Raw genomic sequence first — 15,024 nt, forward strand, 5'->3', positions numbered from 1 at the left:
CATGAAGCTGATTTGGCTTAATATGGTCTATTCGATGCGGGTAGGAGAAGAATTTGACTTGGTTTTTCTTAAAATAAAATAAAAAATAAAAAATAGAGAACTATAATATGCAATGGTGATGGTGAATGGGCGGCTGACTTATTTTCTACGAGTGTTTGACATATTTGTTTGTTATTGTTTTTTTATTTATGGTTTATAAATAAAGTATGCTAATAACAAATCAGTTTTTTTATTTATGATTTATAAATAAAGTATGATAATAACAAATCAGTTTTAACACAATAAATCAATGTTATTAAAGTCGGCCGATTATTGATTCAGTGAAGGTATTAGGTCACTGGTTGAATAACATGATTTAGTAAATATGTGTAAATTTATAATTTATATTAAAAAACTACAAACATACTTAAATATCTGTAAAAAAATGTTATCAGTTTCAAATATTCTAATATGAAAAATAATAAATCACACAATATTATTCCATAAACTAAGAAATACACAATACTTGATCTATTATAATTTTATCTTATTTTATAAGGTTTTTAATTTTTTTTAAAATGCTTGAAATGGTCTTCTTAAATTTATAAGTTTTTTGTTGATTTTTTTATTAAGCATGTATTAACTGGTCGAATTATCGATTTTTATAAAATCCGATTGGGTTTCACCGATATCAATTTTAATGTTCGATCAATTTGTTATTTTATCCGAATCGATTATATAATTAGTTTAATGATTCCTGGGTCGATCCAATGGTTCGGGTTTTTGAGCACTACAAGTCTACAATAACCCTATAGTTGGTTGTTGGCAGCACCACTATCTATTGGTCTTTTGCCAAAAGCATGGGATGTTAATTGAAGATTATGTTCTCCAACATATTATTACTCTGTCATTTTATCTTTGGGAGAATAGCTTCTGCTGTGATTGCATGCCACTGACACACCGTTTTCCATGCAATGACACACTATTTTTCATGCAATTTTTATTTTTCATTTTAAAATTAATATATGGTGGGACCCATTCAAAAATGGTGTCAGTTGCAAAAAAAGAATTATTCTCCAGTGATAAGAACAAAGCCCTTTATCTTTATATCATTTTATTTTTCTTAGATCAAAATATTGTACACAAATGAATCCATATAGAAAGTGGAGGGGTTTGAATTTGAATGTGTAAATATCAGGGAGAAAAACGGTAAATTATATTGAAATCGGGAGCGTTTTAAGTTTTTAACGCTCAGCCTTTTAATGCTTAAATCACCAATATTTGTAGGGATGGTGTTTATCTGAATTAGATTAAAAAAATAATTGTTACAAGGTAAACGCTCGACCTATGTAGCACCGACACTGACTCGCGACATGTGATACGATACGACACGACACTCCGACACGTTAATTCTAAAAAATGTTAAATTTCGACACGTTAAGACACGTTTTGATATTAAATAATATATTTAATTTATGTAGTATATATTATCTTTAATATTCAATAATTTAACAAAAAAATGTATCTAAACTTATAATATTCATAAATTTTGCAAAGAAAGATAAGATATTCCAAATATTTATATTAAACTCAATAAAAGGGTAATCGTAATCTAACGAATCTAACAGTTGGAACTAAAAACTCAACGCAATTTAACCTTTGAATCGTTTTTTGAATTTCAATAACGCGTGTTGGAGTGTCGGAGTGTCCGACAGTGTCAGAAAGTGTCGGACACGACACGTCAGGATTTTTGAAGTGTCGGTGCTTCATAGCGCTCGACCATTTATTAGCCTATCCCAAGAGAGAGAAAGGGTTGGCCGGATGGTGTCAGTGTCATGGTGAGCATATTTTCGATGTCACAGAAGTAGATACTTCTTTATTAAAAGGAAAAAAAATATATAGAAGGAAATAAAAAATAGAGATAATATAAAAGTTTAATGTATCTATGAATCTAACTTATTTCTAAGGAGCTAAAAACAATATTATTTTGAGGTTAATTTTTTTTTAATAATTTTAATTTATTTTAGAGTTATATTTATTTTTATTATTATAATTTTTTATTTTTTTATTATTATGGGTTCATTATAGATAAATTTATCTTCGATTATTAGAAAAATATTAGACCTATAATATAATATGTTATTTTTTTTATATTTAATAAGGAGAATATATTCTCTATTGTATGAGATAATTTATTTTATGTAAAACACAAAAAAAAAATATGGAATCCATTGAAAAGAGAAAAAAAAAATTTACTCACTTTTTTGTATATTGGATAAAATAAAATTATTTGTAATATGAAAAATATATTTCTCATTTAATAAAAAAATTGTACCGAGTAGATGGTAAATTCGTAATATCGAAAAATAATTTCCTGGTTGGGAGTGAAAATAGTCAAAATCATGATGTATCATGTTAGTGTGCAGACAGCGGCAAGTGTAGGAGAGATCAAAAAATAGACACGCAGCAGCATAGTGGAGAAATTTGGATAACTCGTTAGCATTGAAATGATAACAGAGTATACACTTTGGGCTATAAATCTTAAAAATAAAATGCACTGATTAAATAGTTACATAAATGACATTGTAACGCATCCAATATATATATATATATATATATTTTAAAAATATTTCAATCGGTTCATTTGCTTCGCAACTAATCTGATTCGGGACAAGTTCAAGATTAAAGCTTTAAATTTCTTTTAAAGGTGATACTGGAAAAATTTGAACACATACTCTCATCTCCACCTGTTTAGCTCTCATACGTCAACTGAGCTACCACCATTTGATTGTAATGGATCCAATATTAAATGATGATGTTGTGCTCGAATATTATTATCTTATATTGGAAAGAAACACTCAACGCAAGTAGTATCAAGAAATCTGCATCACCGTCCAGCAAGTGACTTTTTTCGCGGATCATTTTTCAGGTAAAAAACAAAAAAAAACACAAAAAGTGAGAATCGCAAAACCAAGAGTATTTTAGTAAAGTTTCAAAAACTAATGTTCATTATTATTTAGCTTTTTTGCCACTAAAAAATTGGCTCCTTGTCCTCCTCACTTTCCTCTGCAACTGCAAGAACCACGTACCCAATTCACATTGATCTGCTTTTTCACTCGACTTCACAAACGAGAACAATAACGATAACCCAATACAATACCCTTTTCCTAAGTGAACGCGATCAATGCCACTATCCTCCTACAATTTCCGTTTCCCGATAATCGTTCGGTTCGGTTTTCATTCCCATTCCCATTCCCATTTCATTTCACCGAACCGCATTTTCTCTCAGCTTCTGTGGTAACCACTGAGTTCCTTCCTATCCTTAAACTTCCATGACCCAGAATCGTAGATTGTCTATAATCGCTGGATCCAGGTGCTTTTCTCACAATTCGCTGGATATCACGCCGACGCCAACGCACACACCAACACCCACACCCATTTAGTTTTACTCCTTGATATCTCCCTTATGTAAGTTTCTTCAATGTGTTTTCGGGTAAAGTTGTTATTTTGTTTTCTGGGTTTGTGCTAACCCTGCAACCTTTAACGTTGTTCGCTTCAATGTCTTCTTCTTTTACTTTGTTTTGTTCTTTGATTTTTGGGAAAGTTTGGGCCTTTGTTGTTTGTATGAATTTATTTATTTATTTATTTATTGGGTTTTTGTTCAGAACAACAAAGATAAAGATGGGTGAGGGGGAAAAGTTTCAGCTAGGAACTGTCGGCGCGTTGAGTCTATCCGTGGTGTCATCAGTGTCGATTGTGATTTGCAATAAGGCGCTGATGAGCTCCCTACATTTCATTTTCGGTAAGTTCATAAAGGTCTTGACTGTTTGCATATTGATGCGGTTGACTTTCGCATTTCCTTTTTTTTTGGGTTTCTTGGTGACGATTACAACTGTGTTCTTATGTACTTTTGTGTAAGACTCTTTCGATAATTAAATTTGGGGGTGGGGGGGTTATGGGTTATAAGCCTTAGGATTCTTTGGGATCAGATGAAAGGGACTAGATTGAGCTGTGGTTTCATTCATGGTGGGAAGTATTATAGCTGTAGCCTTCCATGAAGTTTTGTTTGAAATGTCTCCATGCTTGCTGCTAACTAATTTGAGTATAGTACTATGTCGGTTGTCATGCCAAATTTTGGAAATAAGCAAACCATCCATCAACCTAGTAACGGTTAGGAGTATATATTGGAGGTTGGATTTGTTAAATTTGACAGTTTTTTATATTACTTTGTCCTTTGTGTTTGGATTTTAGTTTAATAGATATTGTTCATGGGCATGAGAGGCAGTGTGTCAATATCCTACCCATGTTAAATCAGTGCAATCATCTTATATTAATAAGATAGTGAAATTTTGGGGAAGCATGCTAGGAGATCCAAATGCATCTTCTAAGTATTAGCTTGATTCATTAATTTTGTCCAATTCATGAAGAAGGAAATTTTATCGCCTCACATTTTTGTTTTTTTTTTTGGTGGAGAGGCGATATAACATACAGCTACGCAACATTTTTTGTTCCTTTCTTCATTTTTTGCAATTTTCTGCTTGCCCCTTTACAGTTTTAACTGTGATGTCATAGAGTTAAGGTTTTAATGCATATCCTCGGACTCCCATGCAGCTACAACTTTGACAAGCTGGCATCTGCTTGTCACATTTTGTTCTCTTCATGTGGCTCTAAAAATGAGATTTTTTGAGCACAAACCTTTTGAGCAAAAAGCTGTGATGGGATTCGGAATTCTAAATGGAATCTCAATTGGACTTTTAAATTTGAGCCTGGGCTTCAATTCCGTCGGCTTCTATCAGGTGCTTTTAACTCTACCCCAGTTATGTTTTTCTCATTTGATATTTAGATTTTTGTTGTTTCAGCAATTTTTCTAGGTTTCCTAAACAACCTCAATTATATTTGCATTCAGATGACTAAGCTGGCAATCATTCCATGTACTATTCTGTTGGAGATCCTTTTTCTTGGGAAGAAATTCAGGTCTCATTTAGCCTCCTATCATTAATATGACATTTATGATTGATCTCTTAATATATGTCTCATAATTTTTAGTAATTAATGTAAGTTCTATTAAAGAAATGTCTTTTGTAGCATTCCACAAATTTCAAGGCATCTATCTGGCTTGTTGTTTTGACTTTTGACCTGAACTATCATTGTCATTATCTTGTATTCTGGTTGCTTTTGTCTGTATAGTGAAGTGTCCTTTTTTAGTATTTGCGTAATTTTGAACTGTATTAACTGTTCTCGCATTGCTGTTATTGCAGTAAAAGAATACAATTTTCCCTCTCAATCCTCCTTCTGGGTGTCGGGGTTGCAACAGTTACTGATTTGCAGCTCAATGCTTTGGGCTCTTTCTTATCTTTGCTAGCAGTGATTACAACATGTGTTGCTCAGATTGTATCCTTAAAGAAAGTTCCACTTTTGTTAGCAGTTCAAATTTTTAACATAACTATGAAATATTTATCACAAATTAAATCAAAGAATTTGTTGTGTTTTAGCGTATATACATTAATTGTTAGCCCTATAAAACTGTTTTTCATGACAATTATGCTGCTAACTACATAGGGAAAAACATGTGATGTAAGTGCATATTCTTAACCCTATAAAATTGTTCTTCATGATAATCATGCCACTAACTACATAAAACAAAAAACAAAAAAAACATGTCATCTAAGTTTGCTTTTGCATGTAAGAAGATAGCTTTTCACCCTGAGTTAATGCAGCTCCTGCATTCATAAATTTTCTACTGTAAGTATAAATCTGTAAGTCTTTACATGCATTATCTCCATATTACCCAAAAGTCTGTCTGTGCGTGCATGTGCCTTGTCATTTTTTTCATTTTAACATAATTAAGAGAAATTTATCTTTCTGTTTGAGCATGAAAGCTCAAGAAAGATGGCCCTTTTTTATTTTCTGGGTTGTAGACCACTTGTGTGTATCTGTCTTGTCAAGATCTTAATTAGTCCCTTTCAGATGACAAATACCATCCAGAAGAAGTTTAAAGTTTCTTCTACCCAACTTCTGTATCAGTCGTGTCCATATCAAGCAGCAACCTTGTTAATCTCCGGACCATATTTGGATAAACTTCTGACCGACCTAAATGTCTTTGCTTTCAAGTATACAACACAAGTGACGGTGAGATTTAAAAAGACTTATGTGCTTACTTTTGAACTCGATTTTTTTTTTTAATTAATGTATTTTCAACTGTTATTTCTGTATTGCAGTTTGTCATCGTTCTTTCATGCCTTATCTCTATCTCTGTAAATTTTAGTACATTTCTTGTAATTGGAAAGACATCTCCAGTCACCTATCAGGTTCTTGGACATCTGAAGACATGCCTTGTATTGGCTTTTGGTTATATTATTGTCCGTGACCCTTTCAGCTGGAGGAACATACTGGGGATTTTGATAGCCATGGTTGGGATGCTTCTATATTCCTACAATAGCATTCTTGAGAATCAGCAAAAAGCAGCCGAAGCTGCAGCACAAGCATCACAGGTTTGTTTTATTTACATGAGTCATTTTGCATGTCTTGATCATTTACTGCTAGAACCTAATTTGTAATTCCTTTTTATCATAATGTTTCCAGGCAAGAGAAGGTGAATCTGATCCTATCATTAATGTGGAAAATGGATCTGCACTATTGAGCAAAAGGCAGGCCCCTGTCTGGGGCAAAGATAAAGACTAGCACGCTGGATGAGCTTTTCTAAATCACCACTAAGAACAGTATATGGATCTATAGAGGAATTATACCCTTAATTAGAAAGTTCTCCAAACTTCAAGTCTCAAATACTTACAAGTGTGAATTGTTTCACTTGGTAGTCGGTATTATTAGTTTAGCATTTTGTGCATTGATAGCCAGCCAACAATATTAGTGGGGGGAAAAAAATACATGGTCATGTCTAAGTTCTTTGGCCAACAAGTATGGTTGAGTTTAGCTAATACTTACTGGAAATTTTTCACGTCATGTTACATATATTCTATATATAAATATTCCAATTTTTGCTTCCTTGAACAAGCTTATAAACATCTAATGACAATCTTGATTGTATTTTTCCTATTTCCTTAGTTATAATTCATGTAGTTTTCTTTAGAAACTGAGTTGCGCATTATTGAAGGATGACACATTATAGGGTTTATACCCTTTGTCCTCAATCACGTCCCCTGAATAAAATACTATCAGCTAAGAAAAATGTTCCGCACTTCTCTCTTAGTTGTCAATATATAAATGAGGTTTAGGATTGGGGATCGGAAGAGGGGACAGAGGATTTGAGACCCGCATTATATTGATCTCTTTCTCGAATATTTCCCTTGCCCTTGGTTCTTCTTTCCATTCCCCTGGTTTTCATTATATAATATAATCGGAGCCAAATTTGAACTGTTAAGAGTGTCTGAGATGGTTTAGGACTCCATCTAACTGTACAATGTGCTCAGTTTACTCTTTCTTTCTTTTAAAATGAGTTGATTTTACATTTTTTTTATCGTGTGTGGCATAACACCATTTAATATGAAGAACATATAAGATAAGAGTTGAAGACTCCAGGGGTTGAAACATCCTTTACTACAATGTTGAGTTAGCAGCTAAGAGAAGCATAATTAATCTGCCATCTGTATCAAGAGTGAGATTTGAGATCTTCAGATCAATAAACAGGAAAACTCCAGTAATTTCCCAGAACACACTGTTTTCATAATCCTCGTAATGATTTTCATAAAACTATCATCTTTCTTCTAGTAAAAAATAAAATCTTACTGTGACATGGGCATTGCTTGATTTAGGTGAACATTAAAATAACAGAAAGTGAAGACTAATAACGTTTCAATTGTACTTTCACTCTTTTCTTCTCTTTTTTCTTGTTGTTGTTGTTGTTGTTGTTGTTTCCTAGATAGTGTGATATCTGTCAAGCACACCATAAATGAGAACCTCAACTGTATCAAGATTGAATCAATGGAGCAATGGGTGTGATAGGTTATGGTGAAGTCAAGTTAGATTACCATGAACTTATCAGAAGTGCTAGTGTTGGATAAAGAATGAAAATGCAGCCACTCTTCACTAAGCTTCGCAAGTAAGATATAGTGTATTTGCGTGACTCTGGTAACTTGGTTTTGAGTAACCTCCTTTCGGCTTCATGAGTTCATGTATGATTCATTGAACAATTTTCCAGCTCGTACAATCCTGGTTTCGGGGAGAGAAAGTAGTGTCTAAGCAAGAAGATATGGATCATAGAGAAGTTTTTCATTTACATTACGATTCACATTATGTCTCTCCAAAGATAGTGAATATGCATTTGGTACGAAGCCTGCTAACAATGACTTAACAACCACTAATTAGTAATCACCTCTTAATGGTGTTTGAGTAAGAGCAATTCACAATGAAACAAAAGAGATCCACTTGTGTGCGAAGAGTTTTGCAATATTATTTGCTGGATAATCTATTCGATTTAGACCTATGAGAGAGGTTTTCTGTCATTGGATTGTGCCATCAAGGGAGAGCCAAATGCCTCTTTACAGTCTAACTAAATAATCCATTTGTCCTGATGAATGATGCTACGCTTCAAAGCAAGTGGAACAAAACCAGCTAGTTCGTTTGTTTTAATGGACAAAATGTTGTGGTTTTAACAGTAAAGAAGATTTTTGCCAAGATAATGGAATTTGAATTATGTGCCTTTAGCTACTCTCTCTTGTTAATTTAATTCTTTTTTAATAGAAGTAGCAGTGTTATTTAGTTGGTTTTGACTTTACAGCTGGCTCCTCTCTTGTTTACTCACATTCACCTTTTTCTTTTATATTTTTCTATCTATTATTGGCCATACCCAAAACTATTATGACATTGAACTGTAAAGTTTGTATACGTAAACGTAACCATGTCCATGACTTTCTCAATTGACATTCTCATTACCAATATAGGGACTTATTTTTATGTGGAAAATGGCCAAAGTGGAAACGGACACCCAAACATAATCTCAACTCAAAGTAATTAAAATAGTCCTATTATGAAAAGAATTTTATTTAGTAGTTAAAAAGATTAATTAGGCATGTGTTCGATTTTTTTTTTTTCAATACGATTTTTATGAGAGGATTTTAAAGTCTTAATTCTGAACCCGCCCCGAATCGGACTAGTAGCGACGAAACGATGAACCAATGAAATGTTTTTAAAGAATAAAAATAAAAATTAATTGCAATGTTGATTGGTTAGTACTATCACATAATTAGTCTTACAAAATTTTGCTAAAAAGTATAATTATCATCAAACCGAAGTTGGGTTTGATCCGTTTATGCTGACCGAGTAGAAGCCCTTGATCATGCCACTTACCAAACACCATTTTCATTTATTTATTTATTACTAAATCCATTGCTTTAACAGACACCAGTCGATTCCCAAGCGCGTATTGATAAATAATTGATATTGAGATTCAGTATCTGTATCACAATGCTATTCCTCACGCCCAACACGATTTTTGGGACCATGACAAACACCAAACGCAATCATCTTCATCGTTAGGTCCAGTTTCCATTTCCATTTCCTCTCTCACCTTCCCCTTCCTTCTATGCTTACCTTCCCACTCTGATCACTCACTCTCTTACTACCCCTAAAACCATTGATTCTCCTTTTGTACCCACCCGATCTAAATCTCTGCTCTTTTCTCCCAAATCAAAAACCCCTTTTACTCACTTCGCAGTTTCTCTCATCAATTTTCTCCCTTTTCCCCTTAGTTCCGCTCCGCTGTCTACTTGTGGGTAAAGTTGTTATTTTGTCTTCTGGGTTTTGGCTAATTTTTCTGTTCAATGTCTTGTTCTTGTAATTCTTGTATTGTTTGATTTCCTTTCTGAAGTTTTGAAATTGGGAATGCTTCTTTTTGCTTTTTTGCTTCTTCTTCTTTTTTCAGGTATTGGAGCATAGACAAAGATGGGTGAGGGAGAACGTTTTCAGCTGGGGACTGTGGGCGCGTTGTCTCTATCAGTGGTGTCATCTGTGTCAATTGTAATTTGCAATAAGGCACTGATGAGCTCACTGCATTTCATTTTCGGTGAGTTCTTGTTGCAAATTCATTTGCTTTTGCTACTTATTTTTGTTTCATTTCTTCATGAGCCTGTCCTTTACTGACATATTCGTCCTATTGATCTCAATAAACCTTTTGTTTTGTGATTTGCTATTAGAATTGAAGGTTTTGAACCTTCTCCCCTTTTAATTCCCTCTTGCATCTTCTGTTGGAACTTGGAAGTTGCTCCATTGTACATTGCTGCTACCCCATTCTGTTCCTGTGCAACCTTCTGGCCTTCTGCTATGTTGTATCGGTGGTCTAGGGAAAGTACTCACTTAGGGTTTGCCGGTTAATTAGGTGGAAATTTTGGAATGAAAATCGCGTTATACTTGCTTGGTACAACTTAGTCATGAGAAGGTGGAAAATGAAATGTACTTCATTTTCACTCTTGGTTAACAATCATTTTCCACCAACTCAACCAAGCACGCCCTTAGTAAAACTGGAAGTATTAATTGGAGATTGGATTTGTCAAATTTTACAATTTTTCATTTTTTTTTTTATGTTTGGAATTTAGTTTTTTATATACTGTTCATGGGAATGGGAGTCAATCTGTCGGTGTCCTTTTTTTACTAAAAGAGACTCTTTTTACCGGGTTAAGGATTTCGCCTTCCTTCCCAAAATCAATACTGCCACTGAGTAATGTGAATGGTATATAAGTTGCCTCACAAAGAATTTAATTATTGTTTCAATTTATGAAAATGCCTAATCATTAGACATCTCTTAACATTATTCACTAATTTATTTGGCAATCTTCAGTTGTATTCATGAAGAAGGTAAATTTATCGCCTAGGAGATGCAGTGTATGCTGATGGTTTTGGTTATTTCCATGCTATATGCAAATTTGAGCTTTCCTGTTTACATTCAAGTGCATTGTCTGAGACTCACGAGATTTTGAAACTTGTCCTTTGGTACTCATGCAGCTACAACTTTGACAAGCTGGCATCTGCTTGTCACTTTTTGTTCCCTTCATGTGGCACTCAGAATGAGATTCTTTGAGCACAAACCTTTTGACCAGAAAGCCGTAATTGGATTTGGGATTTTAAATGGAATCTCAATTGGTCTTTTAAATTTGAGCCTGGGGTTCAATTCTGTTGGCTTCTATCAAGTATGGTTGTTTGTTATGATTCTATTTTTCTCATGTGTTAATTTGATTATTGTTGACTCTGAACCTCTCTATGATATTTGTATTCAGATGACTAAGCTTGCAATCATTCCTTGTACTGTACTGTTGGAGACCATTTTTCTTGGGAAGAGATTCAGGTTCCATTTAGCTTTCTATCAATACCATGATTTTTATGACTGGTTGCCAATATATATGTGAAATATTTGATAGTAAATTATGTAATGGTCAACGAAAAAATTGATTTTTCTTCTCTCTCTCTCTCTCTCTCTCTCTGGCACATTGTTTTGATCTGAAGTATCATCATATCCAATAGTTGTGCTAATTTTTACATTCCGAGCATAGCTGCCTTTAGTAGTTTTCCATAAATTGTAACATATATTAATTATTCTCTTTTCATTGTCATTGCAGTAAAAGAATTCAATTTTCCCTAGGTATCCTCCTCCTGGGTGTTGGGATTGCAACTGTCACAGATTTGCAGCTCAATGCTCTGGGCTCTTTCTTATCTTTTCTAGCGGTGATCACAACATGCGTTGCTCAGATTGTATCCTTAGAAGAATTTCTATTTGTATCAGAACCTTGAATTTTTAGCAATACTGTACTTTTGTGATAAGATTAAACAGAATGAATGATACATCTTGGGTGCTTAAAATTTTGAACCTGTTCCACTGTAGCATATATTATATGCACTACTTCTTAACCATATAAAATGGTTCTTGAAGATATTATGCTGCTAAACACATAGGGAAAGAAATGTCATGTGTTTGCCTTTGGCACTTGAGACGTTAACCTTCTGCTCTTGAGGTACATGGGTTGGGTGAACAACTAATGATATTCCCAACTTCTTATTTTGGTTATCTTATGTAAAACGTGCAAGGCTTTACATGCTGAACTCCCATTTTAGCCTGGAAGCACTCTTTCTTTCACTCTGCTTGCCTTTGGACGAGTCCATTTTCCTTATCTAGAGACTGTCATTAATGTCGTTTGAACATAATTAGAAGAAATATAACTTTTTATTGCACTTGAAAGTTTTACAAAGACGGTTTTCTGTTTTTCTTTTTCCTGTGAAATCAACTTCATTTTCTTTGGGTGTCTTGTCCTTAATTAGCCACTTTCAGATGACAAATACTATCCAGAAGAAGTTTAAGGTTTCTTCCACCCAGCTTCTGTATCAAACATGTCCATATCAAGCAGCAACCCTGTTAATCTCTGGTCCATATCTGGATAAACTTTTGACCAACCTAAATGTATTTGCTTTTAAGTATACAACACAAGTGACGGTAAGAGTTAAAAAGTCCTCTTTAGCTTCTTTATTTTTTTATTTTTTATTTTTCACCCTGATTCTTTTATTTTTATTTTTATGTGTTCTCCATTGTTTCTTTCTGTGTTGCAGGTTTTCATAGTTCTTTCGTGCCTTATCTCCATCTCTGTCAATTTTAGTACATTTCTTGTAATTGGAAAGACATCTCCAGTCACATATCAGGTTCTTGGACACCTGAAGACATGCCTTGTATTGGCATTTGGTTATATTTTACTGCGTGACCCATTCAGCTGGAGAAACATACTGGGTATTTTGATAGCCATGGTTGGGATGATTCTATATTCTTACTATTGTAGTCATGAGAATCAGCAAAAAGCTGTTGAAGCTGCAGCACAAGCATCCCAGGTTTGTTTTACAACCCCCTCCCCCCTTTTTGCTTGCCTTGAATCTTTGCATTGTCACGATCATTTACCATAAGAAGGTTCTATGACCCCGTTTCCTCTATAAATGTTTCCAGGCAAGAGAAGGCGAATCCGATTCTCTCATTAATGTGGAAAATGGAAATGCAGTTGTGACTGAAACTGTTGGACAAAAGTCCCCTGTATGGAGCAAAGACAAAGACTAATATGCTTATTGGCTTTGTTAAAACATTATCAAGAACACTTGTATTCCTTATAGAGGGTTAACACTCACAATCCATATGGAATTAGGAAGTGCTGCCAAACCCACGTCTCGGTCGTTTTTCTAAGTAGCGTTAGTCTATCATTTTATGAATCGTTTGCCAACCAGCAATGTTAATGTTAGGGAGGGGAACATGAACTTGGTCATGTCGCAATCCTATCGGCCTACAAATATGGCTCAGTTGCAGAAATTTACAAGTGATGTTTTCACATCATGTTAATTTAAAATTTTATATATATAGGTATTCAAACTTTTTTTTCTGCCTTGAATAACATATAAACATGTACCTGTAGTTTTCTTGGTTTCTCTCTGTTTTATTTGTATCTTGATTGTATTATATACCAATAATAATTTCTTCGAGTTTCTTTCTGTTTTTTCATTTTTTCAGAAACCCAACCTAATCTTATTCGAATCACGAGGACCGCATTATATTGTTCTCACAGGCTTGTAGTTTACCCGTGCTCTTGTATCTTGTCGTTTCTTTTCTGTGTACTGGAATATTAATTCAAACTAAGGGTTTGTCATGATGTGACTTAGAAAGGTTTCATATACTTGTTTTCACAATTAAGCTTGTTTCATTTGTTGTCTAGTTTCATTTAAGCGTGTAATGTATGTATATAGGTAAATGAAATGAACAAAAAGAGACAAATGTTCAGAGTGGAGTAGGAAAAACGCTTGCTACAATTACTAAAATCTTTTTAGTTAGCTTCCAAATGTTTCTAACATCTCTCAATTTGCCTTTGGATTAAGGTGTTGAACGAGTCTAGTGTATACCCAATTTGAGCCAATCCAACTAGTTAGTTTGAGTCCGCTAGTTGGGGGTGTTCATCAACCGAACCAAACCGATTCAAACCGCAATAACCGAACCGAAAAATCGATAACCGAAAAACCGAACAAAAATCGCAAATTTTAATTGGATTGGATCGGTTTTCGGATTGAGTGATGAAAACCGATCCAATATATTAATTCTCCTCTACCTACTTGGGCCTTTCCCCAATCATATCCTACAAATTTTTAAACTCAAGACCCATTAACCCATCAACTAAATCCAAGAAAAAATCTAGTCACATCTTATCAACAAAGTTTTATCTGTGTAGAGCTTCATATCTCATTACCGAAAAAAATTTATATATATTATTGTTTACTGATGCTTTTGTATTTCAAAAGAAAAAAATTTACAAAGCCAATATATACAAAAGATGTTATTTGCACAATAATTATGAAACAAATTCAGGAATTTCAAAATACCGAAAACCGATCCAATCCAAACCGAAAAAAATTGGATTGGATTGGATCGGATTTGAAAAAAAATCCAAACTGAATGGATGATTACATGATCAAACCGAAGGGATTGGATCAGATGATTTTTGCTCCCAAAACCGGTCCAATCCAGACCGCGAACACCCCTACCGCTGGTTAAGTAATATTGAGTCTGAAGTCAGCACCGCATAACTCGCCAAGTAGGGGTGGCAATTTGGGTTAATCCGCTTCGTCTCGCTACCAACCCGTCAAAAACGAGAGGAAACAGGTTGACCTGCCAAAAAATATGGGTTGAAAAAATGAACCCATCCCGTTTTATGGTGGGTTGGCGGGTCAACCCACCAACCCGCCAATTAAAATAATAATAATTAAAATTCAAAAATAAATTATATTTTATGAATTTTTCTAATATTATTTAATTTTATTTCACACTTCTCTATATTTTTTTAGTCTCAATCTTAAATGTATACTAATATTTGTCAAACATTCTTTAGAAATTTATATATAGATAACATTTGTCATAAATAAAATTGTTATTCTTTATTTTTTCTAGGAAAGATAAAAAATTTTGGATATCACAAAAATTTAAGGACTAATGAAATACTACCAAATTGTAAAAAAAAATAAAAATATAACCCGGCGGGTTAACCCGCCCCGGTTGAACCCGTTTTGACCCACTTCTAGGCGGGG

At 34.0% G+C, this 15,024-nt stretch overlaps 2 protein-coding genes across 3 annotated transcripts; both read left to right on the forward strand.

Moving 5' to 3' along the window:
* Nucleotides 1-3,034: 3,034 nt before the first annotated feature.
* Nucleotides 3,035-6,973, forward strand: LOC133311041 (UDP-xylose transporter 3-like). Its single transcript, XM_061512056.1, has 8 exons — nt 3,035-3,447; nt 3,645-3,781; nt 4,591-4,775; nt 4,886-4,953; nt 5,238-5,370; nt 5,947-6,108; nt 6,198-6,470; nt 6,562-6,973. The coding sequence occupies exons 2-8, from the start codon at nt 3,661-3,663 to the stop codon at nt 6,658-6,660; spliced, it is 1,041 nt and encodes a 346-aa protein (XP_061368040.1). The 5' UTR covers nt 3,035-3,447; nt 3,645-3,660; the 3' UTR covers nt 6,661-6,973.
* A 2,383-nt stretch (nt 6,974-9,356) lies between these two features.
* On the forward strand, nt 9,357-13,526 carry LOC133311040 (UDP-xylose transporter 3-like). 2 transcript variants are annotated; one of them, XM_061512055.1, is made up of 8 exons: nt 9,357-9,703; nt 9,857-9,997; nt 10,933-11,117; nt 11,205-11,272; nt 11,544-11,676; nt 12,251-12,412; nt 12,526-12,798; nt 12,911-13,526. In XM_061512055.1, exons 2-8 carry the CDS (start codon nt 9,877-9,879, stop codon nt 13,016-13,018), a joined length of 1,050 nt encoding a protein of 349 aa, XP_061368039.1. In that variant the 5' UTR covers nt 9,357-9,703; nt 9,857-9,876; the 3' UTR covers nt 13,019-13,526. The 2 variants fall into 2 exon arrangements, with proteins under 2 accessions (XP_061368039.1, XP_061368038.1); XM_061512054.1 differs by having other exon boundaries at nt 9,357-9,707; nt 12,911-13,525.
* Nucleotides 13,527-15,024: the final 1,498 nt, after the last annotated feature.

The sequence above is a fragment of the Gastrolobium bilobum genome, unplaced genomic scaffold (genome assembly GCF_033153095.1).
Source record: "Gastrolobium bilobum isolate Gb01-03AN ecotype WA unplaced genomic scaffold, APGP_CSIRO_Gbil_v1 utg12942, whole genome shotgun sequence".
NCBI lineage: Eukaryota > Viridiplantae > Streptophyta > Magnoliopsida > Fabales > Fabaceae > Gastrolobium > Gastrolobium bilobum.

What these genes read in the sequence shown, in the direction of transcription:
- LOC133311041 (XM_061512056.1), top strand. Translation starts at nt 3,661, where the DNA reads ATGGGTGAGGGGGAAAAGTTTCAGCTAGGAACTGTCGGCGCGTTGAGT. An exon ending in CTCCCTACATTTCATTTTCG is followed by an intron (nt 3,782 to 4,590) that starts GTAAGTTCATAA and finishes ACTCCCATGCAG; the next exon opens with CTACAACTTTGACAAGCTGG. An exon ending in ATTCCGTCGGCTTCTATCAG is followed by an intron (nt 4,776 to 4,885) that starts GTGCTTTTAACT and finishes ATTTGCATTCAG; the next exon opens with ATGACTAAGCTGGCAATCAT.
- LOC133311040 (XM_061512055.1), top strand. Translation starts at nt 9,877, where the DNA reads ATGGGTGAGGGAGAACGTTTTCAGCTGGGGACTGTGGGCGCGTTGTCT. An exon ending in CTCACTGCATTTCATTTTCG is followed by an intron (nt 9,998 to 10,932) that starts GTGAGTTCTTGT and finishes GTACTCATGCAG; the next exon opens with CTACAACTTTGACAAGCTGG. An exon ending in TTTCTTGGGAAGAGATTCAG is followed by an intron (nt 11,273 to 11,543) that starts GTTCCATTTAGC and finishes TTGTCATTGCAG; the next exon opens with TAAAAGAATTCAATTTTCCC.